The sequence below is a fragment of the Ctenopharyngodon idella genome, chromosome 1 (assembly GCF_019924925.1).
Source record: "Ctenopharyngodon idella isolate HZGC_01 chromosome 1, HZGC01, whole genome shotgun sequence".
In the NCBI taxonomy this organism is placed as follows: domain Eukaryota; kingdom Metazoa; phylum Chordata; class Actinopteri; order Cypriniformes; family Xenocyprididae; genus Ctenopharyngodon; species Ctenopharyngodon idella.
The window spans coordinates 42,549,722-42,564,855 of record NC_067220.1 but is presented as its reverse complement, the minus strand read 5'-3'; the positions used below and the strand labels follow the sequence as shown (position 1 = coordinate 42,564,855).

Sequence of the window (15,134 nt, the reverse complement as noted above, 5' to 3'; positions counted from 1 at the left end):
GAACGCCTATAGGAGAGCTCTTTCAGACCTGCAGGCCTTTTGTCCCTCCCATGCGTTTGTCTCGCTTGTCTTCCCGCGTCTGCGCACCTCCGCCCGGCCTAGACCTCCCCGCCGTATCCCGTACACTTCACCCCTCCGCACGGACAGCATGTCTGAATACAGCGCGGTGCCGCCGCCCGGGCCCGGAGCGGCTCTAGGAGCCGGTGGACTCAAGAAAGACGCGTTTGCCGATGCGGTACAGCGCGCTCGACAGGTGAGTGATCCGCAGTGCGGGAGCGAGCGGGCCGCGTTTGTGGGTCAGCGCGCAGGGCCGCGCGCACATGAGCCGGTGTGCGCGACAATTATCTGTTAGCATGAGCTGTGATCGCGTATAATTGAGCAATACGAATATCTAGGTCATATTTGCCTTAACTAACGAATACTATGAACAGTAATGGTAGCACATGGTAACGCTAAGATGATTTGATGAACAGCGTGGTACAGAAAGACTACCATATTCACGTACCATCATGGTACGTACACGATAGTCTAAGCAGTAACGTGGAACTACCATGGTAAATGTCCAAAACATCGTATTATCGTATTTCATGTAGGTATTTTTTTTCCTTTGGTACCCTAACTAAACCTACCGTGGTATTACCATGGTTTTGGATCCAAACAATGCTAGTATCATGGTGTTGTTGTGTACATGTCCTGTAAAACATCCTAGCACCATAGTAGCATTTACAAAAAACAAGTTTTATATACTCAAAATGTGTGAATTACTATAGTATGGCTATAGTTTTAAATGGATATACTGTGGTATTTTCATATACATTTTCACTGATTGATTGCAGTATTTATTTACCTTGTTTTTTTTTTTTTTTTTTTTTTTTATACATTGATTTCTCCTGTTTTAAAGAGTACAATAGTGTATGTCCAGAAAACATAGTGTTTAATAATATAAAAAGCCCTGTATAAAAACAAGATATATAGTACTCCTGGTTTGTGTATTAACTTAATTTAAGCATGCTGATTTTTAACTTGTTTTTGTGTTTTCCAGATCGCAGCAAAGATCGGCGGAGACGTAACGGGTCCCCCTATGAGCAATAACGGAGGAGCGGAGAGTTATCCCTTCGCGGCACAGAAACGATCGCTGGAGGACGGAGGTACAGCGGCAGTGAGATGCGCTCTGAATCTGTCCGTCCCGCTCGCCTGAGTTTGTTTTTGAGCTCTTCTTGTGTGTGTTTTTCCTCAGATCAACCTGAAAGTAAGAAGATGGCATCCGACAGGGACAACGCTGCAGCCTTGTGTACGAGCTCTTTTACTTTCTTTACACACTCTCAAAGCAAATGCGTGTGTATTTTTAGAGCAATGATTTTATCCCTGTCTCATCCACAGCTATTGGAGCCCAGCTGGCTGCCCTTTCCCAGCAGAGGTAAGAGTGCACTCGGATCAGAGCGGTTACTAACGTTAGCTTCATCTGAGTCATAAAAACCGATCGCAGATCTGAGCCTTTGAGATGGCCAGAATAACTACTCAGACCTGTATATTTAGGCTGGTTTCGAGTTCCACTGACTCAATCAGACGTGTTAAGCAAAATACAGGCGCTCTTTTGAAAGTTAAGACCATTTTTATCATAACATGGCATCCTTTATACATAACGGACACTCAAAAAGCACTAAGAGATGTGGTGCAGTGACCAAAGATGTCTGTCTGAATGTGCATTAAGCACAAAAATGAATGGCAACTTTTCTAAAGAAGTTTTGTTCCCGACTATAAGTTACTGAGAACTTGCTGCATTTGTCTGCTGAGCTTTTCATGACTGTTGCATTTGTTTTTTGTATTTCTGTAGTGTTCGTCCCTCGTCAATGACAGAAGAGTACAGAGTCCCTGATGGCATGGTTGGACTCAGTAAGTTCACATTACCCATTGTGCACTGCTCAATACTGAACTTTCTTTGGTGAATCACAGTCAGGCTCATATTAAATTATATTTTTAGGTGTGTGTGTATATACATATGTATGTACATATACACACAGGGGTTTGGACAATGAAACTGAAACACCTGGTTTTAGACCACAATAATTTAGTAGTATGGTGTAGGGCGTCTTTTTGCGGCCAATACAGCGTCCATTCCTCTTGGGAATGACAGATAAATGTCAGAGGCCACTTCCAGAACAGTGGCCAGGTCACTCTTTTATGTTGGTGAATGAAACGTTTTCTTACTCGCTCCTCCAAAACACCCCAAAGTGGCTCAATAATATTCAGATCTGGTGACTGTGCTGATCATAGGAGATGATTCACGGAAAAACAGACTGCATCCGCTGTTCCCTTAACATTGTGCAGCGCTGCTGATGACTTCCGTTACCCGAACGAAGCACATTGATGGGCGGTTCTTGCTCTCGCTCTGGTGGATGTGTGCCGTGCGCTCTTCCGGGAGAAGTGACCATACAAAGAATTCCTTTATGGTCTCATACAGGGCCGTACTTGGGGGGGGGAAAAAACTTTCCAAAACTTATACCCTGAAGGAGTGTATTTGGCACAGAAATACTCCATACGTCCAACTCGTTTTTTTGAAACTTTGGCCATGTTTAGCGTGAGAATCCAACTCTTTTAACAATGTAAATAAGTCAGAATGCATGAAATGGCATTCAACGTCCCTTTTAACATACTTTTAGTTGTCAAAATAAATTAATTGCAACAGTTCCATACCTAAGTTGAATCCTCGCGCGTAAGAATGTCAATGTGGCAAGGGCAGAAGCTGGCTACACAAATGTCAGGATATAAAATTAGTTATTTTATGCATTTAAATTTCATTTTAATTTGTATTGTACTTTACAGAATAACACAAAATTGGTGCCTATTTGCTAGTACAAATGCACAGTGCATGCATTTTTTACATTAAATGAGGTATTTACTTTAAAATACAGATGAAACATAAATTTGTGCCTTGTATTGTGATTTCACATAACAGTGGGCTATATTTTTGCATACTTTTGAGAAATGTTATTAAATGTGATTCATAATGAATACATACATGCATTAACGGTTTTGATTCTGCTTTAATCGCCTCCATATTTAATAGGGGTGGAATCACGATGATTTGATTTATTTTGAATCAAATTTCGATTCTGTATATGCACAGATTTGATTCTAAACTTAGTTTTGAATTATTTAATTTATTGTCCTTGAAGCCCCCCTCCTTTATATATGAGAGAATCTGTGCTCCCAATTGATTATTAAATACAACTCAAAGGTGTAATTAAAGTTTTGTTTAATTATTTTTCAGTGTCATGTTAGTTTTTCTTAAATCAATTTATAATGGTTCAATATAAACTATTTAGATATCTTATTCATGACTTCCAGGCTTTTTAGTTTATTTAATACTAGTTATATTGTTTATATTTGTTCCTCTGGTACAGTTTTGCCATGTCTGTTTATTATATTGCGTTTGTAGGGGGCCTGTTTTGCTTTTTTGTGATATCTGACAACCCTTTACATGGAGCTTTAAAGAAGAGTAGAAGGAGAGCAGCTACTATTAGTGGAGTTATTTAATGAGGTAGTTACACGGTTTGTGTAACATAATGTGGTTGCAAGGTGTGTATAGAGACGCCGCCGCTGCTCAGCCTTTCATATTCGACTTTTGCATCATGATTATCAGCTTGTTCTGATCAGTAGCCAATCGTTTGGAGTTAGAAAAATATAATACGTGCTTTTGCATTCTCAATATTTAGCGATTTAGCCTTGGATACCCGTTTGTTGTGGTCGATGGTTCTCCGTCTAAAAGGCCATTTTTGTCAAGGAAAAAAGAGAAACTGCATTTGTGAGCTGGGTGACCAAAGGGCTGGTCAAGCTTGGGTCAATGATGGCCACACCTGTGCACCCCTAGCTCTGCACCTATTCAGGGTACAATGTTTGAAGCATTAGCTGCACATGGTCCTCCAGAATGGTTTGGTAATCCTTGGCAGTGATGTGCCCATCAATCACAGTAGGGAATGCCATAATATTGCAGCCCAAACCATCACTGATTCACCGCTGTTAAGCCTTTATGGGGCTTCTCCACACTGTAACTCACATGGATGAGGGAAAGACAGTGAAGGTGGACTCACTAGAGAACAATACATGTTTAACATTGTCCACAGCCCAAGATTTGCACTTTTGACACAAATGAAACATTTGGCATTGGCACGAGTGAATCAAAGGTTTAGCTATAGCAGCCTGACCATAAACAGGAGAGTCGAGGTGCATTTAATTCGACAGTTACTCCTGTAGGATGTGGTTTGTCCACTGGTGATGTATGCTGACATTACCCTGGACACCATAGCTCTCGATACACCCCAAAGACTTGCTCTCCTGGTCAGAGATGAGCCAGTGAGATGCGCACCAACAATTTGTCCTCTTTTGAACTCTGATATGTCTCCCATTATGTTGTGTGGATTGCAATATTTTATGTACAGCTGTGCTATTGCTCTGCTAATTCAACCTTCACACTGATCTTACTGATGAAACGTAAAATCAGTGAAGTTTGACCAGCAGGCTGCACATATAGCTGTGAAACCTCCAACACTATATTGGCCAGTGTTTCAGATTTATTGTCCAACTCCCTGTATGTATATATTTAAAAATGTATATTTCTGTATACATTTCTATAAAGTATTTTAGGGCTGTCACGATTCCTCGATTATATTACAGTAATCTGTTCTAAAAAATCCTCGATTGCAGTTTGCTCGTGTCGAGTAACCGGTAAAATAGTGGCACATTCCATGAGAATCCATGAACCGCATTATTAGTGTTTTCTAAGGCTATGCAATTTGTATTAAAACCATGTAAAAACTATAAATGTTATAGCATACTGGTTATTTAACTATTTAATACTACAGCATAGTGGTATTGTGAATTCACAAAGGCTGCGATTCAGTTAAATATATGCCCGGCGGGTTTAATATACATGCGCTTTAATTGTTTTCATGCGTGTAGATTACGTGCGTCTCAGAGCGGCTCCGTTTACAGTAAATGCTGCTTCACATGAACTTATTTACATGCATGGAGCGTCTCAAACTCCATATCTGCATATGCTGAGTTTTTGGTTGCTTATAACGTTCATCTGGGAATGCAATGTGCGCCATTTCATCAGATTTGTAAGGTAAATCATTTATAAACCTACACCAACACAGGAGAATACATCAGCATATTTCTAAATGTGCGAACTGTTCATCGCAATTTCAAAATAAGTTTAAACCCTCGCTTGGAGTTTGCATGTTTTGATGTCCAAGTGTTCTTGATCAAGAAATTGACAGTGGCTGTAGCACTTCTATGGTAAAGAAATTTCCAAATTATTTCACCAATATTAAACAAAGATTTGATCTGCTGTAAAGTGTAACAATCACCAGGCTGATGGTGCCCTCTGCAGGCATTTATTATACATATTGTACATAATATAAACTATGTATATTATGTATTTTAACAGTGTTCTATAAAACCGTATGGATTACTTACTTTTGATACTTTTTTTTTTTTTTAACCAAATATTATTGCTTAATTGTTATATGTATTTTAAATCATTTTAAAGGCTTAGCTCTTTGCTTAGGTCTATTTTTATTACCACAGAAAATACCAGAATAATCGTCAAAATAATCGACCAATTACTCATTACCAAAATAATCGTTAGTGACAGTCCTAAAGTATTTACAATTAATAGTTTTATTATATTGTGTATTATATATTATATAATGTGTATTTGAGGTCTGGATGTTTTTAAAGTTTATATATATTTTTTTTTTGAGTTTAATATTTATATTAAATTTCTTTTTTACGCGGTCAGTAAATGATGTGTGTGTCTGTTTGTAGTCATTGGTCGCGGTGGAGAGCAGATCAATAAGATCCAGCAGGAGTCTGGCTGTAAAGTTCAGATTGCTCCAGGCGAGTCAAACACGGGTTCAGAGGAGTCAAGCGGACACATCTGTTCAAACTCTGTTCACTTCTTTCCTCGGTTTGTTTTTCCTGATATTTGTTGCTTAAATGTACGAGACGTGACGGAGTTTGTTGGTGTTGTGTCTTTTAGACAGCGGTGGTCTTCCAGAGAGGAGCGTGTCTCTCACCGGAGGCCCTGAAGCCATCCAGTACGTTTGGGCTTATTCACATTTTTTTTTATCTGCAGTGTGAGTCTGTATGTTGTTGACCTTTTGATCTGTCTGTGCAGGAAGGCCAAAATGCTACTGGATGACATCGTCTCTCGGGGGCGCGGCACTCCCCCCTCCTTCCACGAGTCGACCAATGGGAGCGGAAACATGCAGGAAATGATCATTCCAGCAGGGAAAGCTGGTCTCATCATCGGCAAAGGAGGAGAGACCATTAAACAGCTGCAGGTAGAGTTTGTGCTCGTCTGTCTGTACAGAGAGTCTTTAATCTAAGAGGTTTGGAGCGAGTTACTCTAAATCACTAAAAAGTGTAGATTAAAGGGTTAGTTTAACCGTAAATTAAAATTCTGACATTTACTCACCCTCATGACCGTTCCAAATCTATAAGACCGTTCATCTTCAAAAGATGAAGATATTGTAATGAAATGTGAGATTTCAGTCCCTCCTTTTATAATTACCAAAAAACACTGCTTCTAGACCTTCATAAAGAGATTATAAAATAAATTCATATGAACTGAGTGGTTTGATCCAAGTCTTCAGAAGAGACACGATCACTTTATAAGATGAATAGATTTAATTTAGGCTTTTATTCGCATATATCCACAAAAATTTGAAGCAGCTCAACTGTTTTCAACATTAATTGTTTCTTGATCATCAAATCATCATATTAGAATGATTTCTGAAGGATCATGTGACACTGAAGACTGGAGTAATGATACTGAAAATTCAGCCTTGATCACAGGAATAAATTATATTTCAAAATATTAAAATTGAAAACAGTTCTTTTAAATTGTAGTATTTCACTATTACTGTTTACTGTATTTTTGATCAAATAAATTAATCTTGATGAGCAGAAGAGACTCTTTCAAAAACCTTTTAAAAAAAATCTTACCAGCCCCAAACTTATTAAAGATAGTGTAACTAATATAGTAGCTATGTTTCCATCTATATTTTGGGATATCGCATTAAACGCTGGATGGAAACGCCAAGATATGCATCAATTATAAAAAGTTCATTTAAAAAAAGCATGCATTTAATCAAGGCAGATAAATGTATCCGCCAAAAAAGAAATGTGCATAAACTGCGATGCTCAACAAACTCAATGTGACTTTGCTTAAACAGGGTCTGATTGGACCACTGGTTAGTCCAGTTATCCAATCACATCACAGCATCTCAAATATTGGTTTGATTGTTCTGAAACGCCTGAGCCAAAGTCTGTCATTAGAATGATTTGGTTTAATTTCCTCCCAGAAGTCTGTGCACTCTGAGGCACAAGTCATTTATGATGGAGGAAAAATAGCCACAGTTTCTTCCCTGATTGCAGCAACTTTTTCCATTTTTATTACAGATATTGTGCCAATTTCTCAGGAAGTGATGATTTTGTTCTCTTGTACACATGGAAACGCTGCTTTATTTGCAAATGTTTAATACAATATTCCATTGCAAGTGTCATTGTACATTTTCCAATACAATTATGCAATCAATATTTGTTCATATTAAAGAGGCTCATATCTTGTGTTTTTACAGCTTTGTGTCCATAAATTCTTTTTGGACTATTTATTCCCTTAAATATATAAATTCCTCTTGTACTAGTATTAACATGTTTGTGTGTTTCAGGAGCGAGCTGGTGTGAAGATGATTTTGATTCAGGATGCTTCTCAGGGGCCAAACATGGACAAACCACTGCGCATCATTGGAGATCCTTACAAAGTCCAGGTGTGTCCGCTTTCTCCACTTCTTTCCTCTCACCTGTTTCCGTTCCATATTTGGTACCTGTTGTGCCTCTAACAAGTCCATCAGATTTTGATGCTCAGGTTTTGTCTCTTGTTTCTCTCTAGCAAGCACGTGAAATGGTGCAGGAGATTCTGCGAGAGCGGGATCATCCAGGCTTTGACAGAAACGAGTACGGCTCTCGAATGGGTGGAGGAGGCGGTGGTGGAGGAATCGAGGTGCGTGTTTGATTCAGTAGTTTATATTGCTTGCATTTAGATGCTGAACAAGCTGCAGTGTGACGTCGTCTCATTCTGATTGGACAGGTGCCCGTTCCACGTCACTCTGTGGGCGTTGTGATTGGCCGAAGCGGTGAGATGATCAAGAAGATTCAAAATGATGCTGGTGTGAGGATACAGTTTAAACCAGGTTTGTTTTTGAACTCTTGTCCAACTGAATGTTTTATAGTAGGATAGTGTATAACTGTTTCTCCCGTCTCTGTAGATGACGGTACCGGTCCAGATAAGATCGCTCACGTAATGGGTCCTCCTGACCGCTGCGAACACGCCGCCAGTATCATCAACGACCTCCTGCAGAGCATCAGAGTACGAGAGGAAGGAGGAGGGGTGAGTGATGAAGGAGAGATGGTGAGTGAGGAGGGGGGGTGAGCGAAAATATCCAGAGGAATCTCTGCCAACAATCTCTGTCAAGCTTTCAATTGGCAGGGCCTTATGAAATCAGCTTTATTTTTTTTCTCAAATTCCACTTCTTTTTTTTTTTTTTTTTTTTCTGGATTCCATTTTTAATGAATAAATGACATTTTATTAATCTCAAGCTTGACTAATTAATCGGAATTAAAGTTAGACAGTGTAACAATTTATTAAAAGTTCAACAAATTACATTTTTAGGTCCCCATGAAATCAGTTTAATTTAATTGATTTGTACATATTTTTGGTTAATTTAATTCATAACTAACAATTTGTATTAAATGATATAATTTTTTTCAATAATAGAGCCCTATGGATTTTTTTAAAATTTATTTTAGAAAGTTTTTTTAATATTTCTGGATTTCATTTTATACAATTGTATCAAATGAAGGCATGAAACATTAACAATTGATTTAAGCTTTAAAAATGGAATTAAAGTGTTATTCCTTAAGCTTATTGTTATCATTATTGTTAACAATACATTCAACTGTACAATACTAATGTTTATTTCTTCATTAAAGCAAACTTTTATTTTGTTGGGTTAAGACATTTGTTTCCATGTGTATCTGATCTCATCTTTCTCAAATGAAATGCTGAAATGCTTGTGAAGAGACTCTTAAAGCTCTAGAGATGTTCATGAACCATCTACAAAATGTATAATAGACTTAAATATAAACGTGAATGAGTGGAGCAGTTTAGTCTCTTTGCACTTTAATAATCAAATGATGATATGGACTAGCATCTGTGAATGTACAGCCCTACTTTTGGTTTAATCATCCAAAATTTGCCGTTCTACCGTAAATTTCACTTTTATGACTGGTTTCCACTAATCTGTCCATGTTTTCCTCATGTGTCCTACATCTGTTAATCTTTATTCTGTCTCTCAGGGTCCTCCCGGTCCTCCTGGCACAGGCATGCCACCGGGTGGGCGTGGCAGGGGGCGTGGTCCAGGAAACTGGGGCCCTCCTGGCGGCGAGATGACCTTTTCAATCCCCGCCCACAAATGCGGTCTTGTGATTGGCCGAGGCGGTGAGAACGTGAAGGCGATCAACCAGCAGACCGGCGCCTTCGTGGAGATCTCACGCCAGCCGCCGCCCAACGGCGACCCCAACTTCAAACTGTTTACCATCAGAGGCTCACCTCAGCAGATCGACCACGCCAAACAGCTGATCGAGGACAAGATCGAAGTACGATAAAAACCGCTTTTGTGTTTTAACTTGACTGGTGTTAGCTGGTTTTAACTGGTTTGCGTCTCCTCATAGGGTCCTCTGTGCCCTGTTGGTCCCGGACCGGGTGGGCCAGGCCCTGCTGGACCCATGGGCCCCTACAACCCAAACCCGTACCAGCCCGGACCCCCGGGTGGACCGCCACAGTCAGTACTGCCTTAATGGCAAATTAGCTTCAGCGAAAGGGTTAATATTTCATTTTGCAGGTTTTGTTTGCACATTTTCAAGGCTGTTCTCTCGCTCTGTCTCTCCAGCGGTGGTCCTCCTGGAGGTCAGTATCCACAGGGTTGGGGAAACGCGTACCAGCAGTGGCAGCCGCACGATCCCAGTGAGTCCTTCTGCACTGATGCTTTCAATAAGTTGCTTTTATGGGAATATCTGAAGTGTAAAATGTTTTTTCTCTCGCTCTCTCTCACACACACAGGTAAAGCAGCAACAGATCCTAACGCAGCATGGGCGGCTTATTACGCACAGTACTACCAGCAGCCTGGAGGGGCCGCTATGCCGGGACAGACGCCTGCGGCCCAGCCAGCCGCCGCTGCTCCCGCTGACCAGAGCCAAGCTGCTCCAGGGACTGCCCAGCCCGACTACACCAAGGCCTGGGAGGAGTACTACAAAAAGATGGGTACGGGCTTCATGTTATTGAAAGCTTGTTTAGTAAATAACGCTAAGAAATGCATCTGGTGGAAGTGACACTAACCCACCCTAGGCTGCCCATCATTCCAGCTCAGTGTTTTTGATCTCTTGTTTGTGTCCATCAGCCGCGGCAGGAGGAGGCGCTGCACCCGCTGCAGGAGGAGCTCAAGCCGCAGGAGCCGCAGCCACGGGACAGACGGACTACAGCGCCGCATGGGCTGAGTACTACAGACAGCAGGCTGCTTATTACGGACAGACGGGACAGGCCCCCGGACAGCCCGGTGCAACACCGCAGGGCCAGCAGGTACAATCAATGATCCCTCTGTTTTTACTTTGAGAATGTGCTGTTTTCAGTCAGAAGAACCATTTTATCTAAACAGCCATTGTTGGCAAATAAATTCATGTTAAAAGAATAGTTCACCTAAAAATGAAAATTATCCCATGATTTACTCACCCTCAAGCCATCCTAGACATATGTCATCCTAGACGTATATGACAATCTTCTTTCAGAGGAACACAATCTGAGTTACATTTAAATAAGCTCTCCTCTGCTTTGTAATGGCATTGACTAGTTTTTGAAGCCCTAAAAAGCGCATCCATCCATCATAAAAGTAATCCATATGACTCCAGAGGGATAATAAAGGCCTTCCGAAGCGATGCATTTTTTTTTTTTTTTTTTTTTTGGTTAGAAAAAAATCCATATTTATAACTTGATAAACTATAATCTCTGGCTGTACTCGTGTTCATGAGAGGAGAGTTCTGACAAAAGGGTGACCTCTGACCTGACATAATGCACTGTGAAGTCTAATAAGTTGCAAACTAATCGTTGAATTTAGTTTTGAATCAATTGATTGAAAAAAGACCATTTGAACTGATTTGCAAAAGTGAATTTAACTTAATATCGCTAATGTTCAGTATCAAAACTCGCACTATCAAAGTATTTATAACATTTTATGATCATTATTAATATAATCATTTAATATTCTATAAATATAAAAAATGTAATGTATAGTATTCATTTAATTTTTATATTGTATATACAATAATTGTAGTACTAATTGTATATACAAGCATTCTATATAATACTTGTTTTGAAAATGTTTTATTATATGAATAAACAATAAATAATAAAATATATATACAGTACTATGCAAGAGTCTTAGGCCACCACCAGCTTTGTTTTAGCAATGTTTTAATGTCCGTCCATATTTATTTTTCAGTCTCTTTATCAGGATACAAACAGAAAATACAGTAAATATGTACACAAAGTGAAGGGTTCATTCGCAAAAACAGTTAACTCCATTTTTTTTCTCACATGATGATTTTTTTTTTTTTTTTTTTTGTGCATTCCAAGTAATATCAATCAAACTGCAGTTGGGTTGTTTTAAGTAATAACGCCAAAAAATACAGGTAAATTAAAGGTGTGTGTGTGTGTCAAAGTAATTGCATTTAAAGCACACTCAAACGTGCACACATACTAACAGATCTGCGCACGCACACAGACACACACAAACAATAACAGATAGGCACACGTACACTCACATGTGCGTGCACACACACGCACGCAAAAGGACAATCAAGGTTTCAGCATGTAGGTCATTTATGGTGTACAAGGACTTACAGGAGTCAATTATAAATTCTTGATCACTTTTAGTCAGCTTTGACAACTTCCCTCATCTAGTGTGTCTTTGAAGTGACTGGAAGCCTTGTCACCTGACCTGAATACTGTGCGCTGATTCGCTAAAACGGACTTATCGGTTTCTGTACACAAACAACAAGGGTGCTTGTCGGTTTCTGCTGTAAAACATGAACTTGCAATGCATGACAGTGGACAATACCGGCTTTTCTGACAAAACAGATTTAGGGTACAGAACATGCTATGTGGAGAATAACGCACGGCATTTAGTTTTTTTTTTTTTTTTTTTTTTGCTGTTTATTGGTTTTTGCAAATGAACTCTTCAAGTGTGTAATAAAAAAAAAAAAAAAAAAATTCTGAACAAATGGCTTCTTTAAGCAAAAATCAGTATTTAGTGTGACCTCCTGGACTACCATTTTCTCAAAGAAGAAACTCTGAGAAACTTCGCATCAGATTTTGAAAGTTTTCTTGGTCTTCCAGTCCTTTTCCATTCCATTTAGGTTTAAGAGAGCCAGTTCCTGCTATTGCTCAAGTGTAAGGGAGAGGTCACTAAATACTTGCCACTAGCCTATAGAAGCCTTTTTTTTTTTTTTTTTTTTTTTTCCTCCCTCTTTGTTTAATATTGCATTCAAATGTACTGTCTTGTTTATATTCTAATAAAGAGACTGAGAAATAATTATATATGGTCACTATACCATTGCTAAAACATGTAATTGCGGCCTGAGACTTTTGCACAGTACTATATAGACATACTGTGTATGTTTAAGCTTAAAGGCATTGTTTAAAGCTGTGGTGTTCAGTGTTGCTCAGTAGTTTCTGTATCCAGTGATCTGACAGCGTTTCATCTCTCCTCAGGCGCAGTGAAGAGACTGTTGCTGAGCTCTCGTCCGTCCGGGTCCTTCCCTCCATCCTCTCGCTCTCCTCTCAGAAAAGGACTTATGCTCTTCCTGTTTTTTTTTTTTTTTTCCCTCTTCCTGTGTCCAGCAGAAAAGCTGTGTGACTCTCCTCTGAAGCCAGATATCTGTCTTTATGACCACATAAAGGCTTCTGCAAATTTTTTTTTTTTTTTTTTTCTTCCCCCCCCTCCTCCTCCTGGTCTTTGCTGGATCCACAAACGCTGATGGACTAAAATCAAACTCTGCCTTCCCTTCCTCACGCTTCGTCCTTCCTCTTCCTCGTGTCAGTGTGACTCATCACCAGGGAAACACAAGGGAATGCTTCTTCTGCTAACTTCCTCACATGAGCGTGCACTTCCTGTTTTGCATTAATTTTTTTTTTTCTTTAATTTTAAAAGTCTTTTGAGGAAACTGGTCCATTTAGAGGAAATCTTCAGGTGTTAATAACTACTGTGTTTTCGAACTCAATGAGTAACCATGTTTTGTTTTTTTGTTTTGTTTTAATGCAGTTGTTTTGCTTTTAGTCCTTTTTAATTTGATTTTGAGCTGGAACATTCCCATTGTTTAATGTGTTCACTTTTTTTTTTTTTTTCTTCTTTATTCATTCAGTGAGGGTTTTTTATGTGATTAATTTTTTTTTTTTTCCTGTGATGTCAAATGATGTTACAGTCTGTGAGTGTTTGTGTGGGTTTCATGTGCGTTTGCTCATGTCCCGTGTGTATGCGAGTGTGTTCGGTACTGACACTCATGCCATGTGTGCGTGTTGCTCCTCACTCTGTGAAATGAGGGTTTCTCTCATTTTTTTTTTTTTTTTTTCTCCCCCACCCCAAGTTATTGGAAGTCATGATGTTATAAATATATAAATTGTATGCTTTTTTTTTTTACTGCTTGTTTTTAAAAACTACAAAATAAACATTACAAAATCCTCATCTGATCACATGACCGCTGTTCAGTCTGAAAATGTTTTATTGACAGTCTAGTTTTTCTAAAGCAAGCACTACCATTAATATTATTGTGGTTGATGACCTGAATCTGTAACTCAGAGGCACCCAAACATTTTATAATGTATGAAGGGCCAAATTTGGCTTTGTCATTAATTACTCATCCTCAAGTTGACTTTTTTGTTCATCTTTGGAACACAAATGAAGATCTTTTTGATAATCTGGGAGCTTTCAGTCCCTCCATTGACAGCCTACGCAACTACCACTTTCATGGTCCATCATGAAAGTAATCTATGTGACTCCAGTGGTTTAACCTTGATTTTGTGAAGCATTGTGAGTGCTTTGAGCAAAAAACTCAATTTACACTTTTACAAAATATTCATTTCAAACGCGCGTTCACGCGATATCTGCTCTCGCACCAACACAATGCGCATGTTAAGGAAATTGCAAAAACAACAATTTACCACTTTATTTATACTATATCTTTAAGATTTTCATTTGTATTCCAAAGATGAACGAAAGCCTTACAGGTTTGGAATGACATGAGGGTGAGTAAATAATAAATTAAATTTTTTGGTGAACTAACCCTTTAAACCTATGATGGTGTTAAATCAAATCTACTGTACTGTAGAAGGGACAGATAGTTTCTTTGTCATGCAATTTTGACTGCATTTGTGTGCATGTTTCTAACCGAAAACCGTTCGTGACAAATCCAACTTCTCAATTATCTCCAACAGTAGATATCCGAGATTCATGATAATTTAGCATAAGCCTGAGGATGTTCCCCAAAAACTTAATAAAGAACACAAGTTAGGTTAGTTTTTTTAGCACTTGTTCAGCTGTAATGTGTAACAGTTTGTTACAAGAACGATATTATTGTCCATGCCAAATGATAACGTTTTGTTTATTGTAAGCGATTGCTGGAATTCCCTTTCAATACTACACTACGTACTGTGTCGTCTGCCTTTTTAGGCAAGACGCAACGGGGATACTCCTGTTTTCATCGATTCTGAAGCCTTTTTTTAATCACGCAGTGAAACTGCACGACCATTGGTTCATGGAGTTTAAGAAAACGAACCAATGGCGAGCGAGCCTGCCAAAATGGGTGGGGTCTCGGGCTATATAACCGGCCGTCTCACTTTGGCAAACTGATTCATTCTCCTTCAGCGACACAGATCACGTCTCTTCGTTGATCCCGAGACTTGAAGCCGCCGCCTTCCTGCAAGCAGCTGGAATTTACCGCCGCTGACCTGGTCTCGTTCG

At 39.3% G+C, this 15,134-nt stretch overlaps 1 protein-coding gene across 3 annotated transcripts; it reads left to right on the top strand.

Annotated features, from left to right (window-relative positions):
• Window positions 1–26: 26 nt before the first annotated feature.
• On the top strand, window positions 27–13,869 carry khsrp (KH-type splicing regulatory protein). Of its 3 annotated transcripts, none has more exons than XM_051898865.1 (18): window positions 27–253; window positions 1,043–1,148; window positions 1,238–1,291; window positions 1,381–1,417; window positions 1,835–1,893; window positions 5,830–5,901; window positions 6,044–6,101; window positions 6,182–6,347; window positions 7,737–7,835; window positions 7,958–8,068; window positions 8,156–8,258; window positions 8,334–8,455; window positions 9,424–9,723; window positions 9,799–9,908; window positions 10,017–10,090; window positions 10,187–10,387; window positions 10,524–10,702; window positions 12,890–13,869. In XM_051898865.1, the coding sequence occupies exons 1-18, from the start codon at window positions 149–151 to the stop codon at window positions 12,896–12,898; spliced, it is 1,965 nt and encodes a 654-aa protein (XP_051754825.1). In that variant the 5' UTR covers window positions 27–148; the 3' UTR covers window positions 12,899–13,869. The 3 variants fall into 3 exon arrangements, with proteins under 3 accessions (XP_051754825.1, XP_051754816.1, XP_051754835.1); XM_051898856.1 differs by having other exon boundaries at window positions 8,334–8,476; XM_051898875.1 differs by lacking the exon at window positions 5,830–5,901 and having other exon boundaries at window positions 8,334–8,476.
• Window positions 13,870–15,134: the final 1,265 nt, after the last annotated feature.

Excerpts from the sequence above, each read along its gene's own strand:
- khsrp (XM_051898856.1), top strand. The coding sequence starts at position 149 with ATGTCTGAATACAGCGCGGTGCCGCCGCCCGGGCCCGGAGCGGCTCTA. Across the intron at positions 1,149-1,237 it reads ACGATCGCTGGAGGACGGAG|ATCAACCTGAAAGTAAGAAG; the intron begins GTACAGCGGCAG and ends GTTTTTCCTCAG. Across the intron at positions 5,902-6,043 it reads TAAAGTTCAGATTGCTCCAG|ACAGCGGTGGTCTTCCAGAG; the intron begins GCGAGTCAAACA and ends TGTGTCTTTTAG.